Source organism: Euprymna scolopes, chromosome 26, assembly GCF_053919585.1.
Source record: "Euprymna scolopes isolate OS-2025 chromosome 26, ASM5391958v1, whole genome shotgun sequence".
NCBI lineage: Eukaryota > Metazoa > Mollusca > Cephalopoda > Sepiida > Sepiolidae > Euprymna > Euprymna scolopes.
In genome coordinates, this window is record NC_136507.1 from 97,409,570 (window position 1) to 97,437,238 (window position 27,669).

Here is a 27,669-nt window from a genome sequence, read left to right on the forward strand (position 1 = left end):
CTATTTATGGGGAGGTTTTCCCCAACATCTTGGGGGGAAATGCAGACACTGGCTTGCAGTTAAGTTTCCCCATATGGCATGATGTTTGACCTCCTTAAGTTATCGCACCAGCCATTTTACTTTTTAATCGTTAAATTAAAACGCTTTTCATTCCTCTCCCTTCATGGTCGAGCGGGTAAGATACCAGTCTCTTCCCCCCTCCCCTTCTTTTCTACCTTCGCATGAAGGCTTTGGGTTCGAGCCTACTTTCCTACCAAAACTTTTTTTTTTCTTTTACACCTCCAAAACACTTTGGCAACGCCGGGCACCCCCGCTAGTACCATAAGTAAACCGAAAAATCTAATAGGAAATTAATTAAAATTAATGTTTAAAAGAATATGCAAATTAGCTAGATATTTTGCAGATGAATGCAATTCCACAACCCATATATAACGAAGTTGTATTTTCTTAAATAAATAGAAAAAAGTTTTTTAATATGAATATCAATACACACAAAAAAAAAAAAATTATAGGAGTGTGTGTGTGTATATATATATAAAATGAATGACAAAGGTGTATATTCCAAAGCGTTCATGATGTTGACCATCTTACAATTTATTCCTTTAATTCAGTTGACCTTGATAGTATCTGTGTCGTAGCACAAAAGCAATCACGTAATTATATCAATCAGTGAATCTTCAATTTTGCCTTTAACTCATCAGAAGAAATAGCAACAATAAATCCATCAAAAGGAAATAAAGTACGTTTTGACATGATTTAAAAATCCGAAAATTGGAAGAGAAGCTGTAAATACCTTATGTTTACATAACGCCATTCAAAATTTCGGATTTTTAATCATGTCAAAACGCACTTCATTTTCCTTTTTATCGATTAATTGTTGATATTTCTTCTGATGAGTTAAGGGCAAAGTAGATTCACTGATTGATATAATAATTGATTGGCTTTGTGCTATGAAACAGATACTGTTAAGAATTGTAAATGTCAACTGAATTAAAGGAATAAATTGTAAGATGGTCAACATTCTGACAATGAATGGGTCAGTTTGGCTGGCAGTGTGGGACTAGGTGTGTCAGAAACTTTGTGAAAAATATTGAATAATTCGACCCCCTGTCTTTCCAAGCTTATAACTACTTGAAAATTGTAATTCAAACTCTAATTTTTTTTTCAATTAAAGGAGTAAGGACCAAGGTTTCATTTAAAAAAAAAAAAAAAAAAAAAAAAAAGGCTTTAAACTTCGGATTTTACAGGTAAATTTCTAAAAAAACAAACAAACACTTTTTTTGTTTTAAATTTGAATATATTATTTATTGATCTTTTATCTTCAATTTGTAATATATAAAACTTTGGTGAGTAAATCAATTATTTTTTAATAGACATTTCAAAATGGGGGGGGGCGTGAATTAAAAAAATACGTTTGTCTAAAATATTATATTCGATTTATTGCATAAAATTTCACATTGACCCTGAAAATATCGTAAAAATAGAATCAATAAAAAATTTTTGATAGATTTTTAAAGTTTAAAAATTGAAAAATACTGAACTCGTAAAATTCAATTAATTTCATTACTGTTTTTAAAAAAATAAAAAAATAATACTTCTATTACTTTTTATACAACTTTAATAGTTTATTTTGGAAGTATAATCCATAAAGAAAATAAACAACCTACTTTTAAAAGAGAAATTACAAGTTTTTTTTATATTTTATTCGCAGTTTTAGGGGGTGTCAAAAATTCCTACAAAAATTCCGATACACCTAGTGTGGGACCTATTAGGTTGGCGACTCTTTTTGAACCCTATCTAAGAGCGAGAAACTATTGGCAGATGCATTAGTAATAGATGCACTAGCTCAAATGTAACATCAATACTCCATGCATGTGTGAATAGTGGCTTTGTAGAGATACAGAATGCCCTCAGGTGTTAGTAACTTTCTTTTGCTTTTGACCTACAAATAATACATTCTATGTAACCCGTAGATGTGATTATGACAAGTACTACCACAAGTCAGTGTTAGAATTATCAATGTGTGATAGATTTTAAGCGCAATTATGTTTTTAATGCCGTGAAAGTTGTAGGAGTTGTCTCCCTTTTGACGGCTCCAGATTTCTGCTTATTTTTTTTTAGTAATGTAAGGGTTTAGGTAACTTCGAGTTGCTTCCCTTATATGTGTTAATGCTAACGTATTAAGGTTTTAAGTAATTTGGAGTTATCTTCCCCTTTGACTGTTTATAAAAACGAGTATATTAAATGCACCTTTTCTGTTCGTGTGTCATCATGTAAATAAACAGACGTGCCTGTCTGCATCTCTGTGTGTAAGGTTAAAAACATGTTAAGTGTTAATTGATTTGTACTTCTTTTTGTCAACTGTTGATATGACTTCCCATATGAATTTTATTTCAAACAAGCAAGGTATTTTTTATTTTATTTAATTCATAATTAACTAACAAAGGTTATTGATTAACCTACACCAAGTGGGCGTAGAAATGATGGTAATTAAGGGTTGACCCACACTTTCCACAACTCTCTAATTGGGGACCTCCCCACCCTATGCAGTTTTGTGTCATGCCCAAGATGATAGAAGGTAGAGAGCTTGTGTAGTTAATAGAGTTTGGAAATTGTGTAGCTTGGAAAGATAGATTTTGGGGGTAGGATGTGGTCGAACACCTTGCCTTAAGTCTTTTTTCAAAATATTTGCCAGGGGGATGTCATATTGGATTTTTTAAAAACTTTTTTTTGTTTAAGTGATACTAGATGTTCCATAACTTGTTGGGTCATAGTTATTACATGGTACTTTTTTTTATCTTACTCTTTCTTTCTTTCCTTCTTTTTTTAAGTCATTTATACCATCCTTTTACTCTCCTTTTCTTAGACTACTACTACTACTACTACTACTACTACTACTACTACTACTACATTCCCCTGCATCCATCATTTCCAATCTCATTCCCTTTTCTTCCATCTAAAACATTCAACATGCAAACAAGCAAGTTTATCAGTTTTAATATCGTATGGATTTAAAACTTAATAAATGTTGCCTTTACTATGCTTGTTATCCAAGAATAACTGTTATATAAGGTTATCCTTTGACACTAGTGATACTACTACTATATTCCCCTGCTTGTCTCATCTGTCCTTCCTGTCACTGTAAAACATTCGATGTGCAAGCGAGCAAGATTATCAAATTTTTAGTATATTATATATATTAGTGGGGGCAGCAAGGGCTAGTGCTCTAAAGGAAATAACAAATAAAGTGCTAGCTGCATCCAAATGGATTTGTCTAAAAAATAACATTGGAAAAGAATTTAGTAGGAATTAGGACGAAAGATGAACTTAAAAGTAGCTTTGAGTTTTTTTTTTGCATCCTACACGCTTACTTAGACTCACTGGCTGATGCCTGCTGACATGTCTTTAAAAAGAAAAGCCGAAGGTTATCAAAAAACAATTTTTTTTTCACAATATTGGCGCAGTGGGGTTGCCGTTTGAGCCGATATGATACAAAATTCAAAATTCAGCAATGAGGACAGTGTATTACTGAAGATCTTCCTTGAGGCATTCATAAGCATATCACGATGTATATAGATTTTAGCTATACAGATTCTATCTTTATTGTGGTTGGTCAAGATCAGAGCACAAGAATTTAGTAGAAATTTGCTATTTTATAATAAAGCTAACTTCTCGGCATAATATGCGTTTATATTTTCAAGTCTGGAAACAAGTTCTATTGTGATGGTTATCTTAGCCAATCTCAAGTTTTCTCTTTTATTTTCCCTAAAATAAAATATTATAAAAAAAACATTACTTCCCCATTTTTTGTAGCCCAACATCCTGCTAAGGAACTTTTTGGGTTGGCAGCACTTCTATATGAAGGTAAGTTGTGTGCTTCATGCAAATAAATGTTCATTGTTAGCTGGCTTTAGTACAAGTGTTAATCACTATTTGTGGCCCTTTGCATACAGTAATCCGTCGTTGTTGTTGTTTTTTTTCTTTTAGCATGCCCATCGTCGTTATTTTAACAGTGTCTTTTGTCAGTATTTCTTTCATTGTAGTTTATTTATTATTAAGCACATTTCGTATTGTATTTTGGTATTTATTTTTCTTTATTTGTTGCTTATATTTTCAATGCTTAGAATAAGAAAGTCCACAATGTATCCATTAGGGCTCGAAACCGAAACCACTAGTTAAAAATCGGTTCTTTTTATGATCCCTAAGAACCGAAACCAATTTGTCAAAATTGATTTTAATGTTAAAAATTTGAGGATTATGAAGATTTGATATATAAAGTAACTTTGTTGGATTTCCAAAGTCGGATCTAAATAGCATTTAAGTTAACAAAAGAACTTTGCTTCTGACTAGCCAATTTTCATTTGTTATTGTTGGACAGTGTTATTGTCAATGACAATAACATAGTTAAAATTTATTTTTAAAAATACTTACTTTGGCTCGGACGACTGCTAATATGAAACATTTTTAAATTACCTAAAAATAAAAAATAGCAAGGGGGATAACTCATTGTAAATCTCCTATAAATTTTTTTTTTTTTTTTTTTTGTGTATCAATATTCATATTAAAAACCCTTTTTTCTATTTATTTAAAAAGAAAAAAACTTTGTTATACGTATATAGGTTGTGGAATTGCATCCATCTGCAAAGGTTATAGCTAATTTGCATATTCTTTTAAACATTCATTTTAATTAATTCTCTATTAGTTTTTTTTTTTTGTTTTCTTATAGGATGACCATCTTTAGTTAACTAGTACATGGAATTATATTCATGCAGATATTCTACATGATTTATACTTGTGTAATATTTGCGTAAAAAGTTTTTAGCAGGACCTGTTAACCGGCGTTTCCCAGTGGAAGCCTCCTCCTTGCAAAAAAGTAAACTGGTTGTTGTTGGTGGCCACTACCATCCCTGAACAAATTTAGGCACTGGTGGCCGTGGCCGTGGCCGAAATAAAATAATCTGGTTTTCACTGGCGGGTAGTGATGGTTTGGGTCGATAACATGTAGGTATTGTCTTTTTTTTAAAAAAAAAGCAATTAAGGGAATGTGTAAATCAGCATGAATTAATAAAAGTACAAAAAATAGTCCATTAGAATAATAATGGAAAGTATAAACAGAAGTTTTCGAGGTTAGTGATTCTCACTGTATTCGGACTGTTTAGAGTGATTGAAATCAGTGGTAGTAGTTCTAGCTGTTTCCGTTTGTTATTCAAGTCTTCTTATTTTCAACTAAGTTCCAATTTTATGTCATCTTTTTTAAACGTTTAAAACAAAACAATTACGGCTTTTTTCACTTCACTTCTCTGAGTTTTGTTGTGTTAAGAACTGCTTTCGGAATAGACACCACCAACCTATATGTACTTGTCTCTGCAAAATTTGAATGAGATTTTCTTAGTCAGCATAGTGGAAAACCTATAAAAGTCACACTTCTAAAAAAAATTGTGGAGGTGGACCTAATGTACAATGTGGAATTTTGATTTAACTGCAATTTTTTTTTTTTTTTTTTTTGATACACAAAAAAAAATAAAAAAAACAGAGCAGCAAGTGTTGTCAGCTGTGCATTGTGTTCTAGAGTTAAGTTTTGACAATAGAGCTTTTGACAGCAGAACTCTGAGATTTGGAGTAGCACATTTGGCAGCAGTGTGTTGGATTTAATGTTTTTGTACAGAATTATTACTTGAATAAATCCCAATATGGTCAATATTAATTTCTAGAACTTTATTTATTTTTCAAAACTCTTTATCATAAAATAATTTTTATTAGACATCGTTTATTTGAACTGTTGATCTTATGTGTGTTGTTTGTAATCGTATTGTGGATGTTGTCTCCTTCATTTTTAATATTATTCAACGTTGCAATTACTTTCTCCTTTTAAATGTCCTTGTTTCCATGAAATTTATTGTAAAATCTAGAAATAAAGCTAACACTTATAGTCATTGTGTTAACTAACCGATACCAGAGTCTTTGTTTGGTTGAGTTAGATCACGTGGGAGAGGTAGTCATATTGAAATAGTCAGTTCAATAAAAACAAAGTCAAGCAATAGTTTTCTGTTTCTGAATTTTTGAGATAAGGATTGATTTAGAGTATTGTTCACATCTTGAGTATTATTCACACAACGCTTGTTGAACTCTGGAATCTTTCTGTTGAACTAAAATCTGCACAGAATTTCGAACAGAACCCTTTATTTAATCCATGGAGGTAGCATGCTCTGGTTTCGTCAGACATAACTGGGTAGAAGTCCTGTGAATTCGTAATTGTATTTTGAGCGTCCTTTTTGCTAAAGATTGAACTTTCAACCTTCATAAGAGTGTAACTTATAACTGCATTTTATTAAAGTACTTTATCTATTATACCATGGGTCCTAGTGAACAATTTGAGTATTAATTTTGGGAGATGAGTATAATAGTCCAAATAACTCTAACCCGTGGTTTTTTCTCGTCATGATCAACCTAAAAAAGATAAGTTTTTCTAACTAATCACCTTAGTTGGTAAATTGGTAAGCGTAGGAATAAATCACAATTTTGGATTTTTGGTCCCCATTCGTACGTTTGTCTCTTCATTTGTTCACACTTTTCTCAATAACCATGCCTTGGATTTTTTTGAAATTTTGCACAAACATTAGTCATGATGGAAGTCAATTTTTGCCAGAATAGATTTTATCTGGTAACTCTGGTTGCTCCCTAGGGGCCATTATAGGGGTAAAATTGCTTCACAATCATTCGTCCCTTCATTTGTTTGCACTTTTCCCAATAACCACTCCTGGAATTAAAAAAAAAAAAAATTGCACAAACATTAGTAATGATGAAAGTAAATTTTTCACTCATAGAGGGGGACTCCGCATGCTCGGCTTGATTTTTTTTTTTTCATTTCCCAATTATCAGGAATGAGTTCCCAGATGGTTACACTGTTGGTCTAGATTAAGCCATTCAATGTTCTTGAAGAAATATTCAATAGTACAATCAAGTTAGGGTTTGATTCTTTAGCCGTAAAATTCTTTTCTAATCAGATATCTAATTTTGGTTGATAAGCTGCAAAGTTTAAGAAAATGTGTGGAAGTGGCGTAATCTAGTAATTACGGTTATAGACTAGATTCTGCGTCCATATTTAGGTTCAGTTATGGCTACTGAATCGCTGCCACAATACCATTTTGACCTCAAAATCAACAGTTTAGACCATCTGTCATAACCTGTTCCTTGTTGATTGTGGTGTAATGTTGGTCCTGTGCAGTTCTAGGAGGTCCACCCCATCAGGCTTTGCTGCCTTTCTTTGAGAAGAGGTTAGTTTATTGCTAATCGCCTGATGGACCCCTATTGGGGAATACCAATGGGTTGCCCAAGTACTCTTTGCAGATCAGTGTTCTCTTGGAAATGCTGACTTTTCAATCTGACTTTCCGACCCTTGTTTTATATTTCTCACTGGGAGAGAATAAATACTACGTCCATTCATACCTGTTGTGACATGGCTCATGTGTATTTAACGAGAGTAAAGCTCGTTGGAATCAGTTGACGCTGAGAGTTGGAAGGTGGATACTTCATGTTTTATGTGTCAACTTACCAGTTGTTGCTACCCGATACACGCACTTTTAGTGTTGTACTTTAAGAATAAATTGATTTTGTATCTTACATCTGTGTATTGTTTTCCACTTTGACATAACTATTCTCTTGGGAAAGATATGAATCGGGGCAATCCATAATGTGTAAGCATTATACTGTTAAGCATGCACATCTTTTTTTTTTTTTTTTTTTTATAAATACTGGAGGCGAGTGATTTGGTGTAACTCAGTCAATTCTGATATAACTGGATACGGCTACAATCGAGTTTAATTTTTTTTAATGTATTTTTAAAAAATTATACCATTGGAATTTTGCTATTTAAGAATTAAGTACAAAGTGTGCATAATATTATCATGTCAGGAAGAAATAAGCATTTTTCTTCATTTTTTTTCATTTTTTTTCTTCATTTTTTTCTTTAATTTTTTTTTTTATTGTAAAACACTACGTAACAAACATTACAAACTTTGTAAAAAAAAAAAAAAAAAAAAATTATCAAAATTGTTTCTACAAACATTTTTTTTTCATCAAGTATTTGATTTTATAAAAAATGTTGGATGTGCTTTCTGATTGCATTGTCATATTTTCTGTAATCCAGTATGATTATATGTATAGTCAATATAAACAAATTGACTCCTGACTTTTTAAGTATCAAAAATGTGTATAATTCATGTTGAATAAAAAATTTTTTTTTTTTTTTTTGTAGTAATCGTTAGTAGTGGAAATTTGGTATAATTTGATTATTAAATTGACGGCTCAACTAGAACTTGTTTACATTGGACTTGAAGACGATCATATTGTAGTCAGCTAGAAAGCAGGCCAGTAGAACAGTTTCATAGGTGGGCAGTTCTAGGAAAGAAGCTTTGTTTATGGAATCCACATTTAGGTTTAGGCACAGATAAAGGGTGGGGGAATTATTGCTAGTCGTTTCACATAGATGAGTGTCTTCTGTGAAAATTTGGCACCGGAACGGGGGGGGGGGGTCATAAATTGGAGCTCAGATGAGCAGTTGCCATGAAAATAATGATAAAGCAGACACAGGCTAGCAACGTACGTCTCTTCTGTGGAAAAGAGGTTGCAGGGAATAGAATAGGGCTACAAAGTCTATTTTGAACATAGTCAAAGTGAATTTTCTTGTGAATTTATTTATTTTTTTAAAAAATATTTTCATACATTTTACTTTTGATGGAAATAAATCTATTATTATAAGCTGCTTTTTAATATGTATACTTGTTAATTACCAGACATTAACAAGAAATTTCTTACTAAAATGTTTCTCTGTAATTATTTAGTAATAATTTTAGTCTACATGTCTACCCCACTTGTGGACCCTAGTCGCATGTTTGCCAGACCTGTTATTAATTGCCATTTATCCTTTTAGCTATGGATGAAAAATAGTAAGCTTGATTCTCAAGCCTTGGTAGAGCAACTTATCTTGAGATAAGGAAAACAATCTTTTCTTATCCTAGCGTTGTTTCAGTGGAGGAACTGCTAGGGATTGCACAACCCTTTCTTTATAGAATCTCTGCACAAACACGGTTACAGGGGGTATCCATTGTCTCTATAAAGTGAAAGACAGCAGGGAAAATTTCTGAAGTCTATTGAGGAGACTTGTCATATGTAGTGAAGAAATTTGTATCTTAGTTTTATTTTTATTTCTGACTATTATTCTCATCTTTATTAGTTGCTGTTTTCATCTTTGTTGGTTGTTGTTTTTCACGACAACCAATAAAGATGAAAACAACAACTAATAAAGATGAGAATAATAGTCCGAAATAAAAATAAAACTAAGATATATAATGCTCATCTCAAAAATGAATTCCAATTCAGGAATAATATAAGAAATTTGTAGTTGTTGACTATTTATTATTGAATATTTGTCTTTTACATAAAATCAACAACTTGATATAGATATTCTAATGCAACATATTTAGAACTTTAGACTTCAGAGTGCTTACCACTAATTATCCATATGAAGAAAAAAAGATACTTATGCAGTATAAGGATTGTGTTATCGTTTGGGCAGTTTACAGAAACTGGTGGATGCTGCTAAACGTCTTAACCCTGATACAAAAAAATCAAAGGAAACATTTGCTATCATTGATTTTATTATATAAAAAAATCAAAATATTTACCTTGATTTGGACAAAAATATTCTCTAAGAAAATCAGTAAAATAAAATTTAGTTTTGTTATTCAAAAAATTTTTTTTTTTTTTTTTGCATGAAACTTACCTTAAAATGATTTTGAGATGTATTTTAATTTTTCAAGAATATTATTTTCGTTTTTCAATTAATTTTTCATTGAATTAGCTTTGTACTGATAGAAATAATATATTTTTCATCGAAAAAATCAACCACCATTTGAGAGAAAGAAAATCACCAAACTTTCGTCCAGCACATTTCTAGCATTTTCCATAAACTGCCCGGACTATTCCAACTATAGCGCAACCCTTATACTGCATAGGTACTGAAAGAAGTCTTACATAGTTTCCAAAGAAAGCTGAGCTTCTATACAAATTTTGTGGCATTCCATTCAGGGTCAACAAATTCCAGATGTAATCTGACAATTATCAAGGAAAACAATATTAGAGACACCTTTTTGTATGTCAACAGCGGTAGAACAAAAGGTGAACATGAAAAAAAAAAATTGCAGTGCTTCATAGAAAATGTCAAGTTAGGTATTTAAGAAAAGTTTATAATTTGATGTCTACAGCTAAATCACAGTTTAACCTAAACATAACTATTCACAGTAAACCCATCAAACAGGTCACTCAATTCATTTAATTTAGGGCATAGACTGAGTTTCTCCTGTGATCATGAGACGATATTGAAACACAGAATCTGGCTGGGTTGGGCAGCTTTCTAAAAATATAGCACCATTCTAAAATAAGATTGCTGATAAATGTTAAAGTAAAAGTTTATTTATGTCCCCCTAGTAGTTTTATATGACCTTGATTGTATCACAACTAGCCAATCGCATCGAGGTGTTTCCAAGTCACATAATGCAGGACATCGCCTGATCGAAAAACCAAAATGTCCATCCTCCATCAAACTACTTCCCTATCCCCTCTTTGATAAAATCAAAAGTAAAACCCTTAAACTTTTTGGCCATGTCAAACGATCAACCACTGGCCAGTCAAAGTTATGTTTTGAGTGTATGTTAGAAGGCAAAAGAGGCAGAGGAAAGCCAAGGAGAAGATAGAAAATGTTTTTGATTGGACATTTCTCAACAGTTGGACGTCCATCAACTAACTTGCCCGGATTGGAATGATTGACGAAAACTAAAGGTAAATATGGGTTCATAATCCGTACAAAGTGGATGTGACTCCTAATGATTATTATTTGAAAGGTCTGTAAATGTGGATAGAAAAATAAAACCTGTTCAGAAATGTATGATAAACTTTCAAAAGAAAGCAGAAATTTATTAAATGTTAGATGATATTTGTTAGCAGGAATACTGTTCGTTTATATTAGACTAGCCTGGGTGCCCGGTGTTGCTCAGGTGTTTGGCGGTGTGTGTGGAGCAAAACAAAAAACAAAAAAAAAATGGTAGTAGGCAGGCAGGCTCGAACTGTACCACAAAGGAGGAAAAACGTTTTTTTAAAAAAAAAAAAAAAAAAAAAAAAAAAAAAAAAAAAAAAAAAAAAAAAAAAAAAAAGTGATGTCTTTGCTATTGCATCCATCATCAAACCGGAAGTGGCAAAGGTTTAAATGAAGGCTAGTCAATTGAAAAGAGAGGGTGACTTTCGAAAATATCGGCGAAAAAAGCGACGCCTCCCTGTAGAAAAGTGCCCAGTTGAAGGTGAAGGAATAAATGTTTTTAGCCAATTTTTCGATATTTGTCGTTCGAAGAGTCGAGCTTCAAAACGATACCAATCTCGTGAAAATCTATCGTCTCTGTCGATAGTTTTAGGCAGACATAAAAACATAGATACATACAGACAGGTGGGATTTATATTATAGATTAGTAAGAAGACACTGTGTGGCTCAGGCCTGGCGTTACCAGATCAAGCTATCTTCAGATAACTGCTTCCTGACCTAAAATGCACTAAACATTGATGTGATTGTTTTTTTTTTTTTTTTTTTTTTTGTTTTTTTTTTACAAGGAAGTCACCACTTATCAAGGCCCGGAGGCCACTCGGGGATAAGGGTTATTGTGTGTACAGTAATCAATGGAACAATATTGTAGTAATCGCTAGTAATGGAGATCTAATAAAGTGTCTTACTTAAGGGGGCGGTTTATCAGGAATTTGTTTATGTTGGACGTGAAGACATCCAGGTTATAGTCAGGTGCATTGCAAAACTTAGTCATCTACTAGAAAGTAAAAAATAAATAAATAAATAAACAATTTTTCTCTGCAAAACAACTAAACTAAGTACTATGAATAAATATTTGAAGATGTAAAAAACTTCTTTCCAAAATGACTGGATTCAGCATGAAAAAGGTTAATTCATGCTGTAAAACAGAACCATCAAACCACACATTGCCTAGGATTAAATGAGGGACCATATGCCCTTTTATACTCAACACAGCACACCATATTACCATTTTTTATTTTTAATAATATTCAATTTGTGAGATGGATCCGTCCTCCCGACCAAACGTTTTTTTTTTTTTATTACTTCGCTTATTCTTTAGTTCCCCCCCCCCCCATACACAGGTTTATTTATGCCATTTTTTTTTCAGTTTTAGTTTTGGATTTTTTTTTTTTACATCGTCTTTTTTATAATATTTAAGCAGGATTATTAATTCCCCCCCCCCTCCATACACACACCTACAAACACCCGGGCAACGCCGGGTACCCCCCCCCCCCGCTAGTCAATAAAGTAAAGCAACCAACGAAAACCTTATAACAGAGTTTCCCAAACTTTTTCAGGCTGGTACCCCTTGGCTTTTAGAATAGACTGTTAGCAACCCTTATGTCATAAACATATGTAAGCTTTTTTCAAAATGAAAAGAACAATATTATAAACAAAATATGTATTTAAAAACAATAATATAGTACAGAAGCTCGACTTCGTCGGCTTGTAAACAGTTTATTTAATCTTAATAACATTTTTTTTTTTTTAAATGAAAACAATATTAAACAATTTGCTTTTCAAACATAATCATTTTTATTTGTCATCACAATTACCCTTAATGTACACGTACGACTTTATTTTATTTTTTTTTAACATTGAAAACAATATTAAACACAAAATTTGTTTGCCTATTTCCTCTCTCTATATATGTGTGTGTATATATTTTTTAGTTACCATCCTTCTTTGCGTTACTACCCCTCCCCCAATACCAATGTTTCCTAAAGTGGGCGGTACCCCCCCCCCCTTTGGGAAACATAGCCTTATAATAATGTAATAACCCCACCATCACTTCAATCAAAAATAAATATACTTATCCAAGTTTGTAAACAAATAAACACAGGAATAACAACTTCATACATGTAGATTATGTAGATTAGGGGGAAATTACCCTTAAAAAAACTGGTAGCAGCAGCAGCAATAGGTGCACTGATTCTTTCAATTGTCTCATTCTTCAGTGTTACTCTTTATAAATCTAACTTGGTTCCAACAGCTTTTATCGTTTTCTGATTTTTTAATTTTTATTGTTTTAAATAGAGGTTCTGACTTTTTAGAGTACCTCAGGATACGACATTAAAAATTAGTAATAAAATACAGTACAGTAGATAATACACATGTATGTAACCAAATAACATAATACATATAACACCATAAGGCAGGGCAAATACCATAACCAGGGGCCGGGAAAAAAAATCGTATTCCACATTGTAACCTGAAAAAAACGTATCCTAGGGCCACCGTATCCTGGGGTTCTACTGTATTGCTAGTAAAACACCGCATGCACCATAATTATACAAATTTTCATACACCCTTTTGTCATGTTTCCATTTGAAGATTTGACTTTAGTTTGTTACCATGAAAGAATATTATCAGAAATGGGAGTCTTGAATCCGTTAGTCAGATTTATTTTATTCAATTCCACACCTTTGAAGTAGGCAATTAGTCGGCAATTTTTACACGAGTCCGGCTTTTTAAAACTGAGTTAACAATTGGGAGGCAACCTTCTTTCTTTTTCCAAGTAATTTCCTATCTATGCGTACTATACAGACTTTGTGATACAACATTCATACAATATGGTATTTTCCCCCTCTATTGTCATCTACCGTTTTATCTCTACTTGCTTGGGAGTTATTGCTACGAAAACACCTTCCTAATACAGATTATATTTGATCTATGTGTTTCCCAACTGTTTAACTTATTAAATTTGCTTGATTCTGTTGACTAGACTGGGCCATTTCTCTTGCTGAGTAGTGAGTAAACTAATTTGCATATTATGGTGCAAAAAGCTATCTCATTAATTAACTATTAGTTTTTATTTTCTAATTCAATGATTGTTTTCATTTTAATAAAACACATACGTTTCTTATAGAAAGTAAAAACAAAATGAACAAAGTTAGCAATAGGGGTTCAGGGATGGGAGCAGGGTTTTCTTAATTTCCTCAATTTTTCTTGGCAATACCAGGACACTGGTTCTGCTAGTATTGTATAAAAATCGTGGCAATTTCAATTCAAACATTAACCAGTGAATATTGTGTGCTTATGGCAGCGGTCATTAATCTAGAGGTGGGGATAACTAGCATTGAAGCAAAAATAAGCATATTTTGCAAAAAAAAAAAAACAAAACAAAAAACAAACAAAAACAATTTAGGACGCTAAATAATCAAACATTTTTTTTTTATTGTTTTGTGTTCGTTAATTAACAGGTTTAATTTTGTTACTTAAACAGCGTTTCATTTTTAGTTAATTTACTTGTTTCCTTTTTCAATTGATTATCATTGTTCAGGTATAATATTTGCATACTCTTTTTTAAAATTTAAATTAATAATTATGATCGCTAATTTATTTTTCAGATTATTCTTCAATGTTTTTTTTTCTTTTTTGTAAACTGTTTCAGCAATTTCTGGGTTTGTTTCATTTTTAGTTAATTAAGTTGTTTCCTTTTTAAGACTAACTTTATTCGGCATTTGTGGAGACGAGTTTTTTTTTTTTACTTAAAATGGCTTCATAGTTCGACTGATTATTTAGCTAAATTGTTTCTTGCAAACTATGCTTCTTTTCGCCTAGTCAATACTAATTAGCCCTCCTAGATTAATGGCTCTGTTGCCATAAGCGCTGAATATTTTTCTATTAAAGAACCTGTTTCATTAAAATTGTAGAGGACCCCCCCCCCCTTCGAACAAGTCAATAAAAAAGAAAAAAGATTGGCAATATTTTTTTTCTCAAACTATTTAAATCACCAGTTTCTTCTTGGATATTAAAATTTATTTTCATGTGAAACAAAAAATGTACTGCCGTGTAGAGAAATCGAATTTCCAGGCGGCAAATCAAGACATTTTGTTTAATACATTTTTCTTTCTATTCCTCTCCGTTCTCATCATATTTGCCCTCCATGTTCAGTCGGGATCAGACTAACAGAAAGACATATGAACACACATTTTGTCAGTGTTGTTCTTCATAATATACAATTGTTTTGAAAATTGCTTTTGCTAAAGTTATTAATGTAACCAGGAAAAGCAGTTTATTGTTGGTTTTCTTTTCCGTTTTGAACCATGTTGAAGATTTTGATGCATGGACATGTTCCGACAGTACTCGTAGATCTTTTGCAGAGGCAAAGAGATTACATCATAGATTCATTTTAACGAATGGTTATTGGTTTCATTTGTAACTACAGATGCAGTGTTAGAGGAAGTCAGAAGTTTTAGAGTCAAAGAAAGACTTGTTAAAATGCTAGGAGTTTGAGTCAGATTTTTTTCATCTCCGAAGAATCAACAAACAATATTAGAAGACTTTAAAATAAGCAGAGTTGGATACTTTAGAATAGTGTGTTGAAATTTATAGAATCCTGGGTTTTAGTCAAACTTTGTACTTTCTAATTTCATAACCATGCGCGAAAAAAATTAAACTCATCAAACTAACCTTTAACAGTTTTTACCTCAAAATATGATGCGCACTACATTCAGTCATCCACATTATTGTACTTGGCCTTCGGGACAAGATCAAAGTGTAGTATCTATAGTAAATAGGTACATTCAGTCACCCACGCTGGTTATTTCTACATATAAAAAAAAAAAAAAACTAACATGCAGACATGAAGGAGGAATTATCGCATGCCATGGATATTTGCCAACTACACAGGAAATAAAATTACAAGTTGATTAATTTTACTGCATAAAATCAAATCAAACTTTGACCACACAAAATTTCACACTAATTGTTATTCACAACCAGTGTTGGAAGTCAGTTTTGGAAAGATTCTGACTCATAAGAATTCTGGAATTGGAGTCAAATTTTTAAGTCTCTGAAGAATCAACAATCTGACTATTAGAAGACTTTAAAATAAGGAGTCTGAAGTAGATATTTGGGAATTCAAAAGTAGGCATCTGATCTTATGCTTTTCGATTCTCCAACACTCTTTGTAATAACATTAAAGTTTGATACAAAACATAATCAGGTTGACACACCAGTTTCTGTTAGATCACCAAAGTTAAACATTGTCGAGCCTGATCAGTACTAAAATGGGCTTCCATTTAGGAATACCAGGTGCTATACATATTCGCTTATCTCGGCATTGTTTCCTGTCATCCTGGACTTCTCCTTGCCACTGGAATCGAGTGTTGACTCTAGAGAGGAGTGGCCAGGGATTGTGCAACCATTGCTTAATAATTTAGCACATGTCAACCAACATGTAAAAAGAAATATTAATGAACTCCGTTTTCTTTTTTTTTTTTTTTTTTTTGTGTGTTCTAGCTGGAGATGGGGCATTCTACTGGATGCCAGACATTCACCCGCTATCTCATGCATTCAAACTAAGATCTTTTCAAGATTCTAACTGTCCCTTTAAGTGCAAGTATTTATATTTCTCTTATACTTTGTTCACTGTGTATAATTTTCTAGATAGTTGTTTTTGAAATTCTTTTACGCCCGATTGCTATGATAATTACTGGAATGTCAGGATCAGACTAACAGAAAAGCACATGGACACACAGATCTTCCCAAGATTCCAGTTTCTTTTCATATTGTACATAAGACCTTGGTATTTCGTTATCTTTTTCCCTTTTAGCTCTGTTTAAGCCAAGATCATTGGAAACACTAAGTTTGCTTCTTTCTTCTCGTTTCATATCATTGTTAGGTTTTAATAGCTCCGTTTTTTTATACTTATCTGTAGAAATTACATAATCCTAGTGGATCACTTATTTCCAACTGTTTTTCTCTTATTTTTTGTGTATGTTCCCAAGACTTGCTGCTACATTCAATATTCAACGTTTAACAGATGGTTTAGTAAAGATATTTACACACTCCATTTTGTCACATTGTATAGTAGCAGTCACCTAGCAGAACCTTACAGCTGGATCATTTCAAAAAGAAAAACTTTAATTCCAGCTTCTCCTGAACCGTTCTCAGGACTCATCTGTACGTTATTAATAAACAGACTAACAATGTCTCGACTTGCTATCTTGTTGTTTGAATGGATACAAGTGAAGGCAATTTTCTCATTTTCTTATCTCCTTTAAATAAGAGCAGACTTCTATACAAAGGATGGAAACTGAACTGTCAGTCATCAGTTGATTGTATCTACCTGGAGTCTGCTTAATATTTGACATGATGATTCTTGACAACTGATTATATAACCTTTTTTTAATAGAATATAATTGACTTTGGTGAATAATACAGTGAACAACCACTTCCATTCTGTTGTTGAAAGTATTTTTGTATGAAGTGATTTTCTTGTTCTTTATCAATGGCAGTTTCTTATTTGTTTACAGAGTCCAAAACTTTTCGCTTGAACTTGTATCTTTGAAATAGGCTTGTCAATCATCTCCGTTGTTATGCTATTGTCTGCTTGTTGTGTGGTTATGTACATCTCACTCTGCACAGTTGTGATTTTTGTAAGCCTGTCTTGTCTTTTATCGTGTGATGCTCTTGTGTCTCGTCTGTCTTGTTATTTATATTGTTTAATTATCCAGTTGAAAGAATGGATGCACATGCAAGGCTTTGATTAACTTTGAGAATAGGTTTAGATACACTACAAAGACTGCTAAGAACAAGCATAACTTTTCAAGTTGCAGCAGAAGTGGGGGAATTGTCTGAAAAATTATTTCAGTGCCAACTCCAGAGTCGGTTAAAAAAAGAAAAACAAAAAATAAAACTATGAATCTCGAGACTTCACTTTCTGTATTAATAGCTTTGTACAAGGCTTGCAATTTCTGCTTTTTTCCACTATATGTGGAAAATTTCCGTTTGTGTCATTTTAACACAACTATATCCAAATATTACTACACAAGAGCAAACTTCTCTCAATTACACCAAAAGCTAATGAGAATGATTTCACTATCATCTTTGTTATATAAACTACTTGTCACTCGATACTTCCTATTTATGATGCAACTTCCTGAACACATTAGTTTAAATTCCTACAATTAGGTTTCTTGTGGAATTTACCATTTTCTATTTGTCTGTCATGAATAAGTTGCTGGAAGATGTGCTAACAGTTATATCTCATAGGATTAGTGAATCTCTTGATGGAGGCTTCCTTTTTAGGACGATTGCTCTTGACATATCAAAGGCCTTTGATAGGGTATGACATAAAGGTCTACTCCACAAAATCTCCAGCTATGGTATAGCTGGAAATGTCTTTTCAATCATTAAATCATTTCTCTCTGATAGGTGCATAAGAGTAGTGGTTGATGGACAGAAATTAGCTCACAGTATTAATGCTAGAGTCCCTCAAGAGTTCGTCTTGGGCACAACTCTGTTCCTGATCTACATCAATGACCTCCCAAATCATATCCAAAAACCATTCGTATACAATTATGCCGACAACACTACCATCTATGGCAACACTTTAAAGGCCGTAAACGGCAAAGTTCTCTCTGATTCTCTCTTCTCTGATCTTGATCATGTGGTGCAATGGGGAAAGAGGTAGTTGATTAATTTTAATGCATTTAAAACCAAGCTTCTATCTTTACATCATCAACGTTCTGATCCCCGTCTTGCATCAGTGGAAATGAATGGCTCTCGTCTTCTGGAGGCTCCATGTTTTGACAATCTTCTAGGTCTGACCGTTACTCCTGATCTGAGATGGAACACGTACATCGAATCCGTTGCCAAGGCTGCTGGAAAAATGGTGGGATCCTTCTATCGCTCCAGTAGATATCTCGCTGCTGATACAATTCTCTATCTGTATAAGAGCCAAGTACGTTGAAGAATGCAGTACTGTTGCTACATCTGGACAGGAGCTGCTAGAAGCAGCTTATCCTGCCTTGACAGTTCAAAATAGACTTCATAGCCTAGTGGAGGATGCCCTTTTTTCTCCCCTGCAACGTCTTTCCCACAGAAGAGACATTGCAAGCCTATCTCTACTTTATTTTCATGGTAAGTGCTTATCTGAGTTCCAATCTATGATCCCGGTGGCATGACTTTCAAGAAAAACACTCGTCTAGTTGAAACCACTATCAATAATTTTCCCCACTCTTTATCTGCGTCTAAACCTACACATGGAAGTTTTGTCTATGGAATCTTTTTTAGAACTCCATGCCTGTTCTGTTTTCCTGCTTTCCAACCGACTACAATATGGTAGTCTTCAAGTTCAATGTAAACAAGTTCTTGATGAGCCTCTCCTTAAGTAATCCAATTTACCTAATTTCCACTACTAACAATTACTACGATGTTTTGCCAATGACTATCTTACACTCCTAAACCCTTATCCTCGAGTGGCCTCCAGGCCTTGATAACTGGTGACTCCTATGAAAAACAAAAAAAAATCTAAATTTATGTGAAAAATTCCATTTCTCCATCTTTTTAACCTAACCACGCCCAAATATTTCTTCACTGTGTCACATGATGAAGGTAACTAATCCAATATCTATCCCCATATGTACTTTTTTTTTTTTTTTAGCAAAGGAGTTACCACTTATCAAGGCCTGGAGGCCACTCGAGGATAAGGGTTAATTGGTATACATTAGTCAATAGGATTATAGGTAGTGGAAATTCTGTAAATTGGATTACTTAGGGTGACGGTTGTACTTCAGTTTAATTAAAAGAGCATCACTTGTCAACCATGTCGCTACCAAGTAATCCATGGAAGGTGCTCGACTGAGCTCCTTTCTCTGGTTCCTCCTTATAAGACACAGCAATAACTCGTCTAACCGCTCAACAATGTAAAGTATTTATCAAAAAAAAAAATACATATATATATATATATAGCATGTTGAATGCTTGCTTAGGTTTCTTTAACATTAACTTTTTTTTTTTTTGTTATCTATTTTTGTTTTTGTCCTTGTGGAGCTTGATGTTTGTTATAAAGTATTTATCTTTTTGATAGTTTGACATAATTTAAAGCAACGTTCTTTGTAAGGACAAAATTGCGTGCTTTTGCCAAATCCTGAGAATTTGAGGAGAGAAATAGAGTAAGCTCAGCTAACTTTGTGTTCGTTGCATCTTGTATTAATGGAAATTTACAAAGCGTTTTGCAAAAAAGTAACCTGAAAGACCTTTCACCTTTTATGAATGGAGGGAAGAAAATCTTTTGTGGTTGAACAATTGTTAGTTTCAATCTGTGTTGTTTGAAAAGTAGACTAACCTGATGTATTTAGCTGAACTAATATTAGTGGTGGTACTAATTTATTTCAGTCTAACGAGATCAAATGTTTTTCTCAGCTATTAACAAAGTAGATATTGCATCTCTTCTATTTCTCTTAGTCTGTCTGTTCTACTTTTTCTCAGAAACTACTGGGCAGATCTGGTTGAAATTTTGTATGAACCTTTGTTATAAGTTGCAACAAACTACGTATTATAGTATCCGTTCGATACACAGTTAGGGATGAATAGTGGTTAGTATTTAATGCAAAAATCAGCACAAATTTAACGATATTCAAGCAGTAATTTGGCATAAAGCATTCATTCAGGCCATAACGTTTGCCTGTTTTCACAAGGCAAAAAGTCTATTTATTATAATAGCTGTACTTAACCCAAATATACCCGGGAACCTTTTTTTTATTCTTTTAAACAATATTATTATTTTTTTAAGGTTAACTATTACGGTATCATTTGTCATTAAATTATCAATTGAACCAAATTGTTATAAAACTATAATTACATTTTGGTAAAGTAATATTTTAATCTTTATATAAAACTATTGTATGCAAATAGTTTTCCAGTTTTCAATCTTTTTTGCTAATCATTTAAAAATAATGATCACGGTTTTGACGGTTTTAATGCTTGAAAATTTCTGAAGGCCACAGAATATTTTTTTTCTCGTCAACCCCTCACAAAATATAAAAATGGCAAACTTGTTTATGAACAGACTGAAATGCATTTAGGTGGATTTTATTTTGTAATTAAATTTGATTATTTTTAAAATAGGACTTTCCGTTATCCCTCTTTTTCTCTTTTCTCAACTCTTTTTTTCATCCTCTTTACTCTCTCTCTCTTTAACTCCCTCGTCTAATTCATTTTTTTTTTTTTTTCAACTCCTCACAAGATTAAAAAGACAAACTTTTTTGCAAACAGACCAAAATCCTTTATGGTGGATTCGATTTTATAATTATATTTTTATTTTTATTTTTTTGTTTTTGAATAGGACTCCTCCCAGCCACAATCTCTCTCCTTATCCTTCCCTCTTTTTTTTTTCCTCATTTTCTCTCTTCCCTTCTATCAACCCTCTTCCCACCCCCATTCCCCCCTCTCCCGCCCTTCCTTCCCTTAAAATGGTATTCACCTGATTTTTCTTTAGTTTAAAAGAATGCCATGCATCAGGTAGCTAAAGAATGGTTTGTCTATGTCAACAATCTCATACCACATCCATATTTATGAAATGCTGTCGCATAGCAAATAGGATCTGGTTACATTTATCAGATTTATTCGTGTGTGTGTGTGTGTGTGTGTGTGTGTGTGTGTGTGTGTGTGTGTGTGTAATATATTATGGCTCAAAACATTCGTAGCATCCATATGTACAATCTGGGAATTTTTTAAATGAACATCTGTTATTTGCATCATTTGCACTCAGACTGGTGTGCTCCATTTAGTCTTGTAATTGACATTGGAAGAAGGTTATAGTAACTATGGCAACGAAAAATAAAACAAAGAAATAACTGTTTCTGAATTTTTAAGATGAGGATTGATTATTTGGATTCTTTGGACCTGTGGTATAATGGATAAAAAAGTACTTCCGTTTTAAAATTATTCTTCTGTAGTTTGAAGGTTCAATCCTCAATGTGGGCGACACTCAAAATACAATTGCAAATTACTTAGGACTTCTACCCAGTCATGGCTAATGGAACGAGAGCATGTTACCACCGTGGATTTAATAAAGGGTTCCGTTCAAAATTCCATGCAGATTCCCGAGTTGAAGGGGTTGGAGATTACATTGACTGAAACATAGTGAAGGTAACACTTGAGATGAGAACAGTAGTTTGAAAAATAATGCAAAGGAAATAACTATTTTGTGATATTACAGCCAGAAATTTCAGTGTTCTGTCTTTAATTTTAACAGTAAAGATGATATATTGGGAATTTTTTTTTTCCCAGCCACTAACTAAAGGGAAGTAATAGTTTTTTTTTTTTTATATATAAGAAGTTAGTTCCCTTATGTCAACTCCTTCTGAAATAAATCTATATGCAGGATGTGTATGTATGTCTGAGAGAGGAATGGGCTGGGTAGAGAAGAAAAGGAGTGAAGATGGAGAGGAGCCAGAGAAGGAGGAAAGAGACAGAAAAGACAAAAGTTTTAAATAGGAATATATTACACTTTTGTCCCGGGCAATGCCAGATACCTCTGTAATATGGTATAAAACCACATACAAAATGCTGTGGTTATTTGCATACGAGCCAAAGTTCAATCAATCTGACAGGCCAGAGACTGCGGTATGACACCATCAGGCTATGTTTTGTTTGAATGAGGTATGGTTCAACTATGTCCTAGGAGATGCACCCTCCCAGGAAGTACCTCTTCTTTATGAAAGGGAGAGAGTTAGTTTATTACCAATTGCCTGAGGTGCCACTTCTGGATAATGTTCACTGCTGTGTTTATTTTTGTACATAATTCCACTTCGGCGGTGGGGCTAGCTAACTTACATCACCTTCCAGCCTTGTGCCACATCAGTCCACATCATCTTTTACCCAATATAAACTACATTTTAAGATTTTATGATTAATCTATTTTAATAGTTTTGTGCTAATTGAATGTCTGTGCAGCCAAACAAAGTGTATTTTGTGAAAAATGTTAAATTAAGATATTTCTTGATTTAAAATTTTTTATACTGATTAAAAAAAAAAAAAAAAAAAAAGATGAAAGCAATATGGTTGACTGTTTTTAATCTCAGTATCTATTATTGGTCGATTTTGATGATCTCATACAAAATGATAAAAATCACAAACGAAAAAATAAGCCTTTTTCTAACAAAAAAAAAAAAAAAAAATACTCCTGATGATCACAAATTTCAAAAGCGCTAGAGAGATGCTGAAACAACATTTGGGATCATATCGTATTAACTACCACCCAAAACCAGAAAACTTGCTCGTCGCATTGAGAATATTACAAAGAAAATTAAAAAAAAACAGAAGATGCTGTTTTATTTAACAAAAACTGTATCAATATATATATATATATATATATATATATATATATATATATATATATTTGACATGTATCTTGGAGAAGGAAACTGATGTAAAAAACCTGCAGTTTACTGTGTACTCTGTCTCGTGGCAGTCGTCTGCACCGACAAAGGTTAGCATTAATACTAAAAAGTGTGGATGGTTCTACACAAAGGCATCACCACTATAAACAAATCGTGTGGATTTCCGAGCAACTTAATTGCTGTGGCGGAAGCTCATACATTGAAATCGACTGGAAAGTCCATCATATATATATTTATATTTCCCCAAAAACTTTGGGCCTTGATGGAAGGGAAACTAAAACTTGCTGCTATGGTCTCAAATGATCTGAAATAATAGCAAGGGGAGACTTGATTCCAAATATTTCTCATGTTATATCTCCCCACTTTTGGAAATAGAGTACAATTATGAATATCTCCAGTATCAAATAATCCTTATACACTGTGAAATTTACTTTATGTATGAAAACCAAAGAGGGGAGATATAATATATGAGAAATATTTGAAATCAAGTCTCCCCTTGCCGTTATTTCAGATTTGAAACCATAGCAGTAAGTTTTAGTTTTCCCTCCATCAGGGCCGGAGGTTTTGAAGAAATATCAGATATTTTGTAATTCATATGCAAAACTAGGAAAACAAATTACTATGATTAAAACCTTTTATGGCTGTAAAAAAAGTACCAAAAATAGGTTCTGGATGATGAATGATCCCCTTAATGTGTGACCTTAAGGGCAAATGTTTAATAGTCCACTACACAATTTAGGTCATTAGCTTTCCAACGAGTCTTCATTTGTTAAATTTTGATCAATAATCACTGAGATTTGGAACTTATACCACCTTTGTTGGCAATTTTATATCTATGGATATATCTATACTGGTAGTCAAATTGAATATTGAAATGCTCATATCTTTGGTTCTATGGGACGAAACTACATGAAAATTTGCAGCCTTATGATTAAAATTTTATGACAATTGGTAAAAAAGAATTTCTGTTTTCAAACTAATGAAATATGCCCAAATTTGCCTACATTTGTATGTATAGTGTCCTGCAGGCCAACTTGAGTTTTATTGCTTCGGTTATCTCCCCTGTGGCCTTACCAGGTCACTTATATAGATATATATATAGAGAGACAGGTGGTGGTGGGGGGATAAATAAAAACATTTACGGATTAAATCTGGCCAAATATTGAAAAACTAAATTGCTTTACAGGCAGAAAACAAAAATATAATTAAACACCATTTTTGGTTGATTAATATTTCGTCCTTTTTATTTAAAGAACTTTTTAAAAATACAAAAGCAAAATTTATCATTTTTCAAGCGAAATATTTCGGTGCAAAAACCATTGTTTTTGTACTTGGATAAAGTTTTTTGGAATTAAAAAAAAAAAAAAAAAAGATGGAGAATGTTGACTTTATTTTGTCTCTGCATTTCACTTTTTATTTTTATATCACTACTACTACTGAATGGATGACCAAAGGTAGAACCATAATGGTACAAATGGGCACAGAAAATGGAACTGCCCCCCCCCCCCCAACAACAACAAGCCTATAATTTGCTTACTAATGATGTGAAAAATCTTAATAGCACAAATGAGAGAACAAATTTACTACTCCCTTATTTATGTTATACATAGACCAAAATATCATGAAAGATGAAAAAACAACAAAAAATGGTTATGGAATGGATTTACTACAAAAAAAAAAAAAAAAAGAAAAAAAAGACGTACAGCAGTATCCTTATTGCATGAATAATAGAATGCTTAAGAATGTACAGAATACTAAGCAAGATTATCAATTTGATTTAAAAACCAATGAGAACAGAGACTTGAACTGACAGGTGATTAACAATACATAACGGATAAAAATACAAAGAAGTATCTTTCAAGGTGATTTCCTATCACTATTCCTGTTCATCTTAGCGATGATACACCTTAACAATATATTAAAAAAAAGTTCCAAGTCAGATAAAAGTTCACTTATACAGATGAAAGAATGAACTACGTAATGTATATGGATGACCTGAAATTTTTTGCAAGAACTTAAAAGGAATCAGACGTTAATAAGCGCAACCAGAATCTTCAGCTAGGATATCCATATGGAATTCAGTCTGGAAAAGTGTGCACTGCTAGTTATAAAAAGAGGAAAACTGGAAATAACGGAAGTTATGGAACTACCCAACCAAGCGGAAATGAAGGCACTAGATGAATATTTCATCTACAAATATTTGGGAGTTTTGGAAGCAGACATCCCCAAAGCATCCAAAATGAAAGAGAAAATTAGAAGGAATATCTCAGAATAACAAAACAAATCCCAGAAACTAAACTATATAGAAGGAACCTATTAAAAGTGCATGTGCAGTATCACTAGTAAGATACTCCAGGCCGTTCATAAGTTGGACCAAAGGAGAACATCTCGACCAGAAGACCAGGAACCTTATGACAATGCACCACACCCAAAGGCTGATGTTGACTGACTCTGTGAAAATAGGACTGAAGAGGAGGGCTGGTTTGTATAGAAGATTGTGTGAATGACACAAAATAGAATTTAAAATACTTAACATAGGAACGATAATTACTGTAGCAAGAGACAATGAAAAAATGAACAAGACAGGAAACAGAGGCAAAGGATGAAACAAAAGAAAAATGGGAAGAGAAACAGCTACATGGACGATTCATAAAATGGTCAAATGAGATTCACGAAACACTTTGACATAACCATATAAAGAACATCTAACCAAAGAAACTGAATCCTTAATAACAGCCACACAAAATAACAAGTTTAGAACCAACTACATCAAAGCAAAGCTCGCCAAGACATCATAAAACAACAAATGTAGACTTTGTGGACAAAAAGATGAAACAATAAACCACATAAATGAATGCAGCAAAAAAAAAAAAAAAAAAAAAAAGAATATAAGAATAGACATGATCAAGTGGGAAAGGCAGTATATTGGGAATTATGCAAACAACTGCATTTTGAACACCCAGACAAATGGTACAAGCATAAATGTACAACAGTACTCGAAAATGGAAATCACAAAATCCTATGGGACATGGACATAACAGCATAACTCCATCCAAGCAAGAAGACCGGATCTCATAACAGTTAACAAGAAGGAAAAGTCCTGCCAGTTAATTTCACCATTCCAGCAGACGGCAGGATAAATATCAAGGAGACTGAGAAGAGGAGCAAATACACGGAACTGGCCAGAGAGACGTAAGGGATATGGAAGATAAAGAAAATGAAGATAAAACTAATAATAGGAGCACTAGGAACAATTTGGAAAACCTTTAAAAAAAAAAAATGGGAGAGATTGGAATTGGAGGGATGGCTGAGAATATACAACGGATAACAATAATGAAAACTGCTGGAATATTAAAGAAAACCCTTGAATGCAAAAACTAATACACATGAACTACAAACGCTAACTGGACATATAGAAACTGCAACAGAAGTAAAACAAAAATATAAAGAAACACCATATGGAATCAAGAAAATTGAAACCGTTAAATTGTAAGTTACCTCCTACGCACACAAACCCAACCTAAAAACAACTATAGTATCAGCATCAACCGGCATCACATCAAATAGTCATGAAAGGTAAAGGAGGATGAAAAGGCCGTAGGAGAGAAAGCACTAACCAAGCCTCTAATGGATGAGTGCAAAGTGAACTGGGACCTTGCGAAGGCTTATTGCCACCCAAATTCCAGTGAAGACCAATGGTCGTTTCTTGCTTGTGATAAATTAATGGTAAACGGCCGTTGCAATAATGCAAATTCATTTGCAAAGGTTATTAAGAGGTGGAGAGTACTGGAAATTTGGGGAGACTTGCTGTCACTTGGATTACAGCGATTAACAAATCTTTGATGGCCTGTGTGAAAATTCTCAGTAAATATAAAACAAAAATTACTACAACACGACGCTAAGTAGTGTAATCATTATTATTCATGTAAAGAAAGGCTACACTATATTATTTCGATTGTTCTAACATTTTGTCATTTCATGCTGGAATACATTAAAGTCTTACTATTACTATGGTCATGCTTTAGCCAGACTCTATTTTCGTCTGTGGTTATTGGTTTAACTGTTCCGTCATTTTTCATTAGGAAGGTTTTTTGAAGACCATACTACTCTCCGAAAATAAACCTCACGACGGAACAACTAGATTTTGGCCTCTCCAGAAAAGTCAATCTGTGAACTTTAATCGTTTTAAATACTTGGCAACGAAATCTCCAACTCCAAAGCCGAGCTCAATGGAACCCCCACCCCCTCCCCATCTCGTTCCATTCAACATTATATGAGTTCAAAGAAATTTTTATTAATAGATTTCTAAACATATTTTAATAAGCTTCAACTTAAAAAAACAAAAAAAAACTTTAAAAAAATTTTTGCTAACGTTTTAAAATTCAAATAATTTTAATGCAGTTT

The 27,669-nt window shown here is 33.1% G+C and overlaps 1 protein-coding gene across 11 annotated transcripts in view; it reads left to right on the forward strand.

Annotated features, from left to right (window-relative positions):
• The window catches only part of LOC145248297 (kalirin-like), an 858,283-nt gene that overhangs the window by 99,679 nt on the left and 730,935 nt on the right, over positions 1-27,669 (forward strand). For 7 of the 11 annotated variants that reach the window (XM_080110176.1, XM_080110182.1, XM_080110179.1 and 4 more), the window contains exon 2: positions 3,814-3,864. The exons of the other annotated variants lie outside the window; for them this stretch is intronic. In XM_080110176.1, coding sequence (XP_079966302.1) covers positions 3,814-3,864 — 51 coding nt within the window. The remainder of the gene's footprint in view (positions 1-3,813; positions 3,865-27,669) is intronic. 11 annotated transcript variants of the gene reach the window in all.